Source organism: Melitaea cinxia, chromosome 20 (assembly GCF_905220565.1).
Source record: "Melitaea cinxia chromosome 20, ilMelCinx1.1, whole genome shotgun sequence".
Taxonomy (NCBI): domain Eukaryota; kingdom Metazoa; phylum Arthropoda; class Insecta; order Lepidoptera; family Nymphalidae; genus Melitaea; species Melitaea cinxia.
Genome location: NC_059413.1, coordinates 11,347,490 through 11,360,268, shown reverse-complemented (window position 1 = coordinate 11,360,268; position 12,779 = coordinate 11,347,490). Strand labels below are relative to the sequence as shown.

Below are 12,779 nucleotides of genomic sequence, written 5' to 3'. Positions count from 1 at the left end.
AGCTACGGTAATCGCTTACCATCAGGTGAGCCGTACGCTTGTTTGCCGACCTAGTGACATAAAAAAAATACACGTTAAGTATTTGTTCTGCTATATTTTTACAGTAAATGTTAACGGAAGTACAATATTGCTTATATTGTTTTAATACTTTTCTCTAACAATCAATTTATAGCTCTTCAGTCAGTCAGTCTGTCAGTTCAGCCTATTGCAGTCCACTGCTGGACATAGCCCCCCCCAAGTTCGCGCCAGACATCCCGGTCTTCCGGAATCCTCATCCAGCCTATATACATAGTTCTTCAGGCACTACAAATGATCATAGGTTGCATTTCTGATTTAACAGCTGCTTCCACTTTCGTGTTTAGTGACTGTTATTAAATATACAGTAGATAGGCTTAAACACGGACATTACGATACATTTTAGGTATGTATTTGAGCTAAATGAAAAAAAATATATTATTGTACCAAAATGGTTACATCATAAATGAGAATATGGTTTTTTTAATTATTGTGTTGAAGAAAAAATGTATCAAATAAACAAATTCACTAAATATCTTCAATTTACCCCATTCTCCCCTGACCTTGCTCTTCAGAGTCAACTACATCATTTGTAAACTATTTATAAATGTATACTTATATTAATACATCTTTACTGCTATTGGTAGTTACAGGTAATTAACAAATGATCTAAAATGCCGATTATTGAAAAAAGATAATTACTTTGAAAACATTTACCGACATTGAAAATTATTATGATATATTGAGTATACGTAATGGGACGATAACATTTTAGCCCCAGAACGCGACCCACGATAAATCAATTCGCTCAACTCGCATTTAAAATCGGAATCTTGCTCAACAACACCAGTCTTTTGGCTCCATCATCAGGTGCTGTGACAGCTGCCAAAATGAAGATCAAAAATTCTGTGAGAAGTTTTTTATTTATAGGTTCAGTTTTTGTTGTGCAACAATTATGTTAGAAGTTCCTTATTTTTCTTGCCAGTGATTTATAAAAAGTGGACTTTTTTTCAATTGTGCAAAAATTTTAGATGATAAAACTTTATATGTAATAATTAATATGATTTTATTAAAATATATTATTTTCAATGATAAATTACTACTGGTTCAAATCTGTCGCAATATATCTATGCAATCCTAATATAAATATCTTCTACTCAAAAAAATAAAGTTTTAAGTCCGAGACTATAAATTTTCTTACCAATTTGGTAATGAACGAATATACAGTTAAAAATCTGCGCGAAATTTTATTCATTTATGTCTTAATAAATAATCTAGTAACCCTAAATAAATAAAATCTTAGTTTGTAAATCAGCATAGCTAATAAGTAAATAATCTTATCGACTGATCCTTCTACTAAAAAGATGAAGTGGAATATGAACTATTTTTAGCCTTTTTAGGTTTAATGAATTTATTTCTCATTAAAAATAAACGTTCACTTATAATGAGATACAATCAATATACTATAGGATGTAACAATTTTTGCCTCTGAAGCGCCTAATCGAAATATTTACAATTACATTGTATATACGTGTTCTTTTAATTTTGATTTCAAAATATTCATGCTATCCGAATCTCGAACATGATTGTAAATTATTATATAGCTGCACTCCCTCAAACATTGTTTTCTTACCATACTTTGTACGTACACTAGTCAGCATTAATCCATCCTTGTTTCTTAAATTATGTTTAGTTATTTTTTTATCAATTTTGATGTTGGAGTGTATTGAATTGCTGATAATGTTTTTGATCAGTATGCGTTTCTTTTGTATAACTATCTATCTCTTCGATTTTACCAGGATAACACAATCTCTATGCTAGATCCTTCTCTGCTGCTTCGGCCAGAGAAGGTCTACGATGGCAAGCCCTTAGAGGCTTTCCGTGACTATTCAATGGACGACAAGGATCCTATCAAGGAACGTGTGCGTAGGACGTACTACGAAATGCATTCGAACATGACAGTCGACTTTGTTAAAGGTAAATATGCTACTATGTACTTTATAACAGCTATTTATTAACGATAATAACACAGACCTAACCGGTGATCCTAATCCCGTGCTAATTATGGGATAAAAAGTATATGTTGCCATGTGGCCTCCTTTATCTCATTTTAGCCGTTCCAGAGACAGTGGTGCAGACATATAGACAAACATTGAAAAACGTTTTTAATTTGTCATGTAAATAAATAATAACTAGTTAGTTACTAAACTAGCTTTATGAAATAAACCCTAAATTAAAGAATTAATATTATATTAACATTATTATATTAAGTGAAAAAAAAAACATGTCTTTATTTAGTTTTGTCTTTATTTAAGTTTACTAGTAATATTTTAGTTTTACAAACGTCATATTATACAGTCGTGTGACTGATATTACGTCATTTCCGTTATATATTTTTCTTACGGTTTTAGTATCACATTTTTTTCAGTTCGGTCGCCCAGCCAAATGTCAAGCCTGCCGTAAGGAACTTCGTTCCAATAATTAAAAAAACCTATATAAATAAAAATCTATTAACTATTGACAGAACAATAATGCGTAGAACAAAAATGCGTGGTTTTTCTTTCATTCTCGTAAATGTAGTTTGGTTACATATGTACCGTTTTCACGCATTTTAGTACTCAGTGTTGACGCCGCGAGCTTGCAATACTGCTGATGTGCGATTTGGCATACTTTCTACTAGGTTTTTGTGGCAATACTGCGGAATATTCTGCCATTCCTCTATTACAGCTTCTTTCATTTCACGTATATTGTAGGCGGATTCCGCTTACATACACTTCGTCCCAGTTCATCCCATATATGTATATTCAATGGGATTTAAGTATTTCTATGATTATCATGTAATTTATATGAAAGGAGCTAAAAAATAGCAATCTTATAAAAAGGTAAAGTTGAGGCAAAAAACTTTTTTTCTCTTTACCATTTCAAGTTTTCTTTCAAGGTAAAATGGAAAAATGGCTTCAATACAACCACTTCAAGTCAACTGTGAAGGATGCTCTAATCAAGTTGAACGAGCTGGTGGATGAGTCCGATCCTGACACCGACCTGCCCAACATCGTACATGCCTTCCAGACTGCTGAGAGGATCCGTCAGGACCATCCAGATGATGACTGGTTCCAACTCATTGGATTGATACATGACCTTGGGAAGGTATATTTTATTCTGCTTATTTTACTCCGTCACAAAAACTATACAGAATTAATAAATTTAAGATTAAATATTGTATTTTTTAAAAGTTTAACATAAAATTATTTAATACATTTAAATTATATCCTTCAAAAATATGAAAGTGGTTTCTATGTGTGAAACAGGTGATGGCCTTCTACGGCGAGCCGCAATGGTGTGTCGTTGGCGACACGTTCCCCGTGGGCTGCAAATGGGGCAAGAGCATTGTGTACGGTGATGACAGCTTTAAGGCTAATCCTGATACTTACAACGAAAAATACAAGTAATTATAACTATTATTTTAAAAGCAATCCTTAGCATTAACAACACTAGAATTAAAAAAAAATAGTCAGTCGTAGGTACCCGTGAAAACTGAAATTGCGTAGGTATATAAAATCCTTTTTAACGTTTCTTTATGCCAAAAATACTGATAAAATTTTTGTCAGAATATTTTAAAATTTAAAGAATACCTGACGAACCAAAGTTACTGCTGGAAAAAGTAGTCACTGCATTTATTACACCTAATTTTTACAAATAAAAATGAATGTTACTAAGCGTAATTTTTTGAATGTTCCTTAAGGTCCACGGAAGGCTTTAATAGTAAAAAAAATTAAAAAAAATCTATATAAATAAATATCTATTAACTTTTGACAGAACGAAGTCTGTCCGGGCAGCTGGTATTAAAATAATAACTGTATTGTATTTTAATTTCATCTCGTATGTTAAACGTTTATTATGATAAACGTCATATTTCAGTACAACGTATGGTATGTACAAACCAAATTGCGGCATTGAAAATTTGATGATGTCATGGGGCCACGACGAGTACCTATACCGAGTGCTCAAACACAATAACGCCAAGTTTCCTGAAGAAGGTCTTTGGATGATCAGGTATAGTCACAGCACACGACTGCTTACTTTACTTAACTTTTTTTTCTCGACCTTATATATCTTTTTAATGTGTTTTCTCACGACCATTCGATGACCTAACACTCTTTGTTGACCGTCTTAAGATTAACCAGTAGGTAAGGCTGTACAACTTTATGTTCGCCTTTTTGCTCTTGCTCTATATATATGTCACAAAGTTGTGTAATATAGTTTAAGTAAACAAATATTGATATGAAGATTACATTCGTCAAAATAAGTAATTTGGAAAGTAAAAAGGTAAAATTTTTTGTTAGGTGAAAGATTTACCGAAAGCGTTTTAAAGATTTAATCTTCCTTAAAAAGGAAAAAATTATATAGTCTATACTATAAGATCTAGACTAGAGTCTAGACTTAATAAGATCTATGTTAAAATTAGCTGACCCCGCAAACATTGTTTTGACAATGTCAAGTCAAATTGACATGTATGTTATTAACCCCCCTTAATCCCCCCCTCCCTTATAACTTAGTGCTATGAAAAGTAAAAGTTGGCCGATTCTCAGACCTACCCGATATGCATACAAAATTTCATAAAAACGGTCCAACCTCTTCGGAGGAGTATGGTAACTAACACTGTGACACAGAATTTTATATACCTATAAAATTTTATATACATGTTTATCTTATGAGGATTAACCAAATATGTCGTAGTCTCATAAATTAATAATGAAAAAGGTTGTATAAAGGTTTTCAGGCTAGTTGGCACATTTCAATTATAAAAACTTTAAACTAAATATTATTATACATTTTTTTTTAGATATCATTCTTTCTATCCGTGGCACGCTGGCGGGGATTACACACAATTCTTAACAAAAAAAGACGAAAAAATCAAACAAACTGTACTTAAATTTAAGTAAGTATATTTTATGTTAGTTATATATTTTAGCATCTTACGGTTACGGCATTAAGAATATAGCCACCCCCTCTCTTCCCGTGGGTGTCGTAAGAGGCGACTAAGGGATAACACAGTTCCACTACCGCCTTAGAACTTAACGACCGATGGTGGGATAACCATCTAACTGCTGGGTTTGAAATACACAGGCCGAAGACGGGCAGCAGCGTCTTCGATGCGACAAAGCCAGCCCTGCGGTCACCAACCCGCCTGCCCAGCGTGGTGACTATGGGCAAAACACATGATTTCACTCCATTTTTGGCGCGAACTCGTGGAGGCCTACGTCCAGCAGTGGACTATATTAGGCTGAAGTGATGAGTGATGTAAGGTCACTAGTTTATCCATACTCAAATAAAACGTTTATAGATTTAATCATTTACTACTTAATAAAATTATTTCAAAATTTATGAGACATGAAAAAAAATTTTTTTAGAAGAAAAGTCCGCGAGGACATGATCCTTTGTCTTTGTCATTTTATAAAGGCTAAAAGTTGTTTAGGCGCACACACGGCATACGCGACACTACATCAGAACGGTTTTCTCAAGATTCTTTATTATAACATGCTTTAATAGACTTTTCATGAAATTTTATTATTAAAATTGGATAACTTTATTATATGAACTGCACAAACGAATATAACAAAAAAGTGTACATGTACCGAGTGAATAGTGAATGAAAGAGATGAAATAAAGAATCGCAAAATGCCTAACACGATCTTACCCGCACCGACGAAACACTCTATAAGCTTCTTGGTCACGGCTAACGTAAAAGTTTGTCTTCCCAGACATTATTACTATTGAAACAGTATTTTTTTTAATCCACTTCCATAATAAATAGGCTATCCAGCACATTTTTTTTTCAAATAGAATCAGTATTTCATGACATAAAATTGATATACATCATTCGAATATAAGTTTAGGGTGGTTGGTGATAATGATGTATTTGTTCGCAGCCAATACGACTTATACACAAAGAGTGCAGCAATACCTGACATCGAATCTTTATGGCCATATTATGAGAAGCTCATCGAAAAATACATCCCCGGAGAACTTGAATGGTGAAATATCCATGATCAGTATAAAGGTGGACACGAGCGAGAGGCTTTAAACCACATGTATTTTTTTTTTAAAACCACATGTATACGACAACTATTTTTAATCTGTATACGAAACATCCAGGGGTGAGCAACCTTTTTAATCAATGGGCCAACTTAAATTTTAATTTTTTATTTTTTTTACTCTTATTAAAAATTTACGAAACTTTATTTATAATAAATATTAGAATAAAAAAAAAATAAAAAAAAGTAAAGATTTCATATACAAATTTTAATGCAAGATAAAAACAAACAAGAAAAGAACAGAAAAACGAATTTATTTGAAGTTTTTAATGAGAAATTTGGCACTGTTTTGCCGCTAAAAAACGGCACGGGCCGCGTGTTACTTATCCTGTTAATCACAAGTAGTTTAAGTTTAGTTATAAAATTACTTTGTGCTTAAACTACTTCTATTTGACTGATATTCGGTACATAATTTAATGTCTCTCGCTTATATCCAATCTGTATATATGCGTCGTACGTCTAACTTATTGTACATACATTTTTAATAAGGATTTAATTATGAATATGTACTAACATTAATTTAAATGTAATTATAAATAAAAAGACATTTCAAAATAAACCAGGAACTTTATTTTAGCTATATTTACAATAATACGCGTATCTGAAAATAGATAATTATTCTATATAGCTTCAACAAACAGCAGTCACGTTGCGAATATGTATTACTCGTTTTATATCATATGGCGAGCATTTATAGCTATAATATTAATCAAAGGCAAATTCGACCTTATTACAATACATATAAAAGATAATATTGATAAATATTTTATCTATAAATGTCACAAAACAAGGACTAATGTCAATTGTATGAAAGAGACGACACTATTTGAGAGAAATACAAGAATAAATATGAAGTATCGGCTTTTTCTTTCACTCATTTAGAGCTGTCTAATCCATTGATAAAATGGGAGAACATTTTGTAATTAAATAAGTAATTTAATTTCATTATTTTAAATACTTTAAAGTAACGAGCGAAATCTTTGATAAAGCAAAGACTTGGTATATTGATACAAAAGAAATATTATAATTTACAATTCATTACAAAAATTCCGTGTGCATCCTAATATAACCTAAATCTTTATTTATATCACAAATCTGTCACGAATCATAATTAAAAAAAACAACATAAAAGATTTTAAAAAAAAGTACAAAATAGACCGGCCATAGACAATATTTTTTACATAAAGTCAGCTTAGAGCAGCTTTTGTTTTCCAAGTTGTGTAAATTTGAATAACTAGGTACATAACAGTCATTATACGTTAGATAACTTTAGACGAAATATTAACACATAAACATATTGGAAAATGTATACGGCGTCATTCACAACTCTTCTCCGTCCATGAAGTTTCATACTAAGCTTTTTGACGTGTTCTACGTATGAGATACAAAGTTTAGAGACGAAAAAAAATTTAAAATTTGATTATTATATTTTAATTGGTGCAGCGGCTTACTTTCGAAGATAATGAATACATAATTATTTCAGCAATAAAATTTTACAAACGTTTCAAAAGAGTTTTAACATATATCTTCTCTATGCGTTGTAAAATTTTATTGTTAAAATCTTTAAAGTTATAATTATTGTAATAAGGCATTAAATTGGATATAGACATCAAAGGCAGATTATTCATTTAAGAAAGTCTATTATTATATTTAAATGCATATTAAAAATGTTAAACGATTTTTTTTATCTCTGTCACTCGTTAGTAATATGAAAGAGACGGCTAGTGAGACAAGATTATAAACCCTATACTTAGCAGCACAAAATATATTCTCCTATACAAAACCAAGGCCCTTCGGTACATTCTAAGGCGTTACTAACTCTATCTTACTCTAACCTTTTTAATGGTGTATACACATTTATAATCATACAATTTAACAACAAACGAAAAAAAATATATTATACATACAAAGAAAAAATTGATTATATAATAAAAAAGGACTGCTCTTAAAGTGTAAGCAAAACCAATCGTCTTTTGACTGAAGGAACCAAACTACAAAACATTTTTTGTGAAAAAATTAAATTATGTTTTTTTTTAACAATTAAATATGTAGGTTTTCTTAATAATATGTTTATGTGTACACACCTTAACGAATTACAGGGGTTAATAACATTTTACATGTGAAATACTGAGGCGAATGACACTAAGGCGAAAAAAATAACAATAATAATGTCACGTAGAATGGAGAAGAGGAAAAAAGTAAAACACACAGTGACACATAAGCGACAATGAGGCAAAAGTGCCATCGACAAATAAATGACATGTCATAAGGTCATTAACCCCTGGCATTTGTTATTAAAAAGTAATGCTTACAAAACGATCCCTCTCACTAATCTATCAAATCAGTCTTCATACGGAAAGACGGCTATCAATTCCTCGTGCGACTCGAAAGTCAAATCTCACAAAATGGCGGACACCTTTCAAACTATCACACGATAATGCAATCGCAATATTTAAAATCGTAATACATTAATAATTACGACAACATTTTGGAAGACAAAAAAGGGATTTCTTTTCTTTCAATTTTTCTTCACGCGTTTACTTTTAGATTAACTGTTTGAGAATGAAACAATATTACAAACTTTTGAGGTTGTTACAAACTTGATCATAAGCCTTTTATGCTAGTACTCTTATAGTTATTGCGATTGGCATCTTTATCCTTACAGGAATGTTAAATTATTTTACACAACCTATAAAACTGCCTCATTGGCATCGTTAAAATCGAACATTCTGGATTTTCTCAAGTCAACTCCTATAAAAAACACAATTTTTCTTTAATCCATACAGTGATAAAAAATCATTTTGAGACTAAAAGTACGTTGATTAGTTAGTATAGGAATCGGAACATTTACTCAAATTTGGTCTTTATGTCTACCTCAATAGAGTCTACGTCTCGAAGTGTTTGTAAATACTCGTTACGTACGCCATCACCTGCTGCCAGTCTGGTCTCTCCTGCTGTATCATATCTTGAATGTTCTGTAAATTAATGTGTATTTAAGAATATATTCTGTCAGGAATATTGGTTACAGGTCTTCAAAAAAAAAATTATATCTACATAGCATAAACTGATGTAATAATTTTAAAATTCTTATGATGTTATATCGTTTCGAAATTTAAATGATTTTCAACTTTAATGGTTGGTATTGACGTATGAGTGTGTGTGTGTGTGTGTGCGTAAAAATAGCTTGGCGCACGCTTTAGCTCGTTTTTAACCGACTTCCAAAAAAGGAGGAGGTTCTCAATTCGACTGTATTTTTTTTTTTTATGTATGTTACCTCAGAACTTTTGACCGGGTGGACCGATTTCGACAATTTTTTTTAATCGAAAGGTTTTGTGTGTCATTTGGTCCCATTTAAATTTATTTCAGATCTAACAACTACTTTTCGAGTTATATCTAATAATGCGTTTTTACTTGACGCTTTTTTCGTCGACCTACGTTGTATTATACCGCATAACTTTCTACTGGATATACCGATTTTGACATTTTTTGTTAGAAAGGGGATATCCTTAGTTTGATACCATGATAAGGAAATCAGGATCTGATGATGGGATCCCAGAGAAATCGAGGGAAACTCTCGAAAATCCGCAGTAACTTTTTACTGGGTGTACCGATTTTGACTATTTTTTCGTCGATCTACGTTGTATTACTCGTCGATGAAATTGAAGTCGATTTTTTTTCATTTGTGAGCAAACACAATTATTATAGAACTGTTAAATGGGGACAATTTTGACATATATGATTTTTGCGAACTTTTATTGTTTATGCAGCGCAACGCAGCGGAAGCTTTCAATAGGAAAAAATCCCAATTTCGAAAGATTCTTGATTGGTGCTCTGCTCCTATTGGTCTTTGCGTGATAAAACCTAGTGTTGAACCTATAGTCTTTCTCGATAAATGGGCTATCTAACACTGAAAGAATTTTTCAAATCGGATCAGTAGTCCCTGAAATTATCGCGTTCAAGCAAACAAACAAACTCTTCAGCTTTATAGTATTAGTAATATAGTCTATTAATAATATTAATTGCTTGACATTTGCTTATGTCCAGCATAGTTCCTTTCAAATCTTAGTAAACTTTTTTCTTTTAAAAAGTTCTACAAAACCAATGACCGTAACATTGCCACGGTAATAGACTAGAGAGCGGCTCACCAGCGTGGTGGGCACCCCGACGGCCTCCGCGGCGGCGAAGGCGACGGCGAAGTTGGTGCGCTTGTCGTGCGGCGCCAGCGACGCGTACGGCACGCGCGCCTCGCCCAGGTACGAGTGCAGCAGCGCGCACAGCGCCAGCCCGTCGTTCCACGACGAGCTGCGCATCAGACCACGCCACTGAGCCTAACGCCTTAGCCCCAGCCACTTGTATCCCTCTCTCGACTTCCGTTCGCCTCGCCCGATCGCACTTTTCCTATCGCTCTCGTCACGCATTCACCAGCTTACTCCCCGAGTCGAACTTTTTTTTTTTATATCACTAGGTCGGCAAACAAGCGTACGGCTTACCTGATGGTAAGCGATTACCGTAGCTTATAAACGCCTGCAACACCAGAAGCATCGCAAGACGCCGACCAAATCCGCAATCCCCCAGGAGCTCTGGTCACCTTACTCACCAACAGGAACACAATACTGCTTGAAAATAGTATTATTTAGTTGTGATCTTCTGTAAGGTCGAAATACTTCCCCAGTCGGGCTGCTCCATATTTTGACCAAGAAATTCCTGCTGTGCCCTACTTCAGTTAACGTGCGTAAAGAAGTATTACTTCAATAATGCAGGTATTGTCTTCTAAAAAAAAGTTGTGGGAATGGGGATTTGAGATGAGTAGTGACGAGCAGTTTGAGACATGACGATGTTGTTGTTTTCTAAAAGGGAGCTACGGGGAGGACCAACAATTTAGAGGAGCGCCAAGTAAGCGCAGACACATAGAAGTTATTAACTTCTTATAAAAAGGGCCTGTGGAGGCGGGGGAGGGGAGTGTCAATATTATAGAAAACAGCTGCCAAGTAATCTCTGACATAATAATGTCCTCTAATAAACGAGCTATGGAAAGGAAGAACCATAGAATAAAGGAGCAGTGCCAAGTAGTCTCAGACATAATGAGCTGTCTTCCATAAAACAAAAGAGGGCAACATTATCTATGATTTTCTCACAGAAAAAAAAAACAGTTCAATCAACAATAAAATTGTCTCCAAAAACGTACAGCAGAAGATAGCTAACTTTTAATGACCGCCTTTAACGACGTTAGTGTGAAAAGTTTAAAACAAGAATAAGGTGTTCGAAAACAACTTAAAACTTAAACGTAAAACTGATAATTATGGTAAATGTAGTTTTGTAACCGATTAAAAAATTAAATATTTATAGGTAAATGAAAAAAAAAAAACCTGAAATTAGTGATATCAATGTTGTTGTATCCCGTCGTCTTCTGCTGGCACCACTTGAGAAGCGCGTTGCGTTTCGACCCGCCGTTCTTCACTTGTAACGCGTTCAATGGATCTTTTCTCTCACCTAATGTTACAAAACATTGTAAATCATATACACCAACGATATAAACAAAATACTTCTTCTTACTTCAATCTACACTAAACTACGAGCATATTAATGTTTGGTTACTATATTTAAAAAGAAATTGGTTTCGTATACCAACAGTGATGTAGCGAGCTTAACTAGCATCCAGGGCACAATAGCTATTTAGCCCATATTCGAAAACCATATAATATGTCCAGTATTTTTTTTTGTTTTGAGGCCCATTTGGCGCCCTTTTGTGAATAGCGCCCGGGGCATGATGCCCCCTCGCTACGCCACTGTATACCAATCGTTTAAGCTTGAAGCTAAACGGATGTCATTCGAAATGTCGTGTTCGAAATCGTAACTCACTGTAAGCAAAACGAATAGTTTTCTGAATATGGGAAAACCAGGATTGAGACTAGAAGTAATCTTAATTTTCTCTAAATGTAATATTTATAAAAAAAAGGATATTTGTTACAATTAGGAAAAGCACAAAAACAGATACTTATTTGTGTAAAGCGTGACATAAAAAAATTAAACCCATATTTAATTTAAAACAAGTGTGTGTTTACTTATGTACGCACGTAAGAAGTTATACTACATTGGCTAGCAAACTTTACCTTGCTACTTTCTTCTTCGTTGACTAACTAACTTAAGGGTGTCGGTATTTTGTAACTGTGCGCGCGCATCGTAAAAATTTACTCTCAACATTTTTTCCCTAACGTGCCAAAAGAAGTATAACTTCAAAAATCTTTTACATGGTAAAATCTATTGAGTTAAGCCCAATTCAGACTTTAAAAAAAACGGTACGTCTTGCTCATAAACCGCAAGCATGCCATTATTTACTTTATTTTTATTAAACAGCTTTTTTTGTTTAATTTTCATGAGTCAGATAGCAATCAGTCACTCACATATATCCCCGTAGCTGTTCCTCCGCACGAACGATTCGATGGCCTTCTGTTGCAGAGTGGCGAGTGCGCGTTGCTCGTCTGGCATATTGGTCATGTTGGCCATGTTGGCCATGTTGGCCATGTTGGCGCCACTCGCCGCAGAGTCTGCCCCGCGCGTTAGACACATCAACAAGCCATACACACCGTACTTTGTGTCAGTTTTATCATTTTTTTTTTTGTTACAATGGTTGTTTAATATCAAGAATAATTTCATTTAGTTACATAATTA

The 12,779-nt window shown here is 33.7% G+C and overlaps 2 protein-coding genes across 2 annotated transcripts in view; one reads left to right on the top strand and one right to left on the bottom strand.

Moving 5' to 3' along the window:
• The first annotated feature begins 836 nt into the window (after positions 1–836).
• LOC123663760 (inositol oxygenase) lies at positions 837–6,616 on the top strand. Its single transcript, XM_045598426.1, has 7 exons — positions 837–923; positions 1,815–1,992; positions 2,954–3,162; positions 3,324–3,460; positions 3,934–4,068; positions 4,859–4,954; positions 5,946–6,616. The coding sequence occupies exons 1-7, from the start codon at positions 906–908 to the stop codon at positions 6,052–6,054; spliced, it is 882 nt and encodes a 293-aa protein (XP_045454382.1). The 5' UTR covers positions 837–905; the 3' UTR covers positions 6,055–6,616.
• Positions 6,617–6,657: 41 nt separating this feature from the next.
• LOC123663266 overlaps positions 6,658–12,779 on the bottom strand; it is a 51,614-nt gene continuing 45,492 nt past the window's right edge. Inside the window, exons 22-25 of the mRNA XM_045597956.1 lie at positions 12,512–12,757; positions 11,477–11,600; positions 10,256–10,412; positions 6,658–9,085 (exon numbers count right to left, since the gene is read on the bottom strand). Coding sequence (XP_045453912.1) covers positions 8,996–9,085; positions 10,256–10,412; positions 11,477–11,600; positions 12,512–12,757 — 617 coding nt within the window. The 3' untranslated portion in view covers positions 6,658–8,995. The remainder of the gene's footprint in view (positions 9,086–10,255; positions 10,413–11,476; positions 11,601–12,511; positions 12,758–12,779) is intronic.

Coding starts and splice junctions, on each gene's coding strand:
- LOC123663760 (XM_045598426.1), top strand. Junction 3,163..3,323: donor TGATACATGACCTTGGGAAG/GTATATTTTATT, acceptor TGTGTGAAACAG/GTGATGGCCTTCTACGGCGA. Junction 4,955..5,945: donor CAAACTGTACTTAAATTTAA/GTAAGTATATTT, acceptor ATTTGTTCGCAG/CCAATACGACTTATACACAA.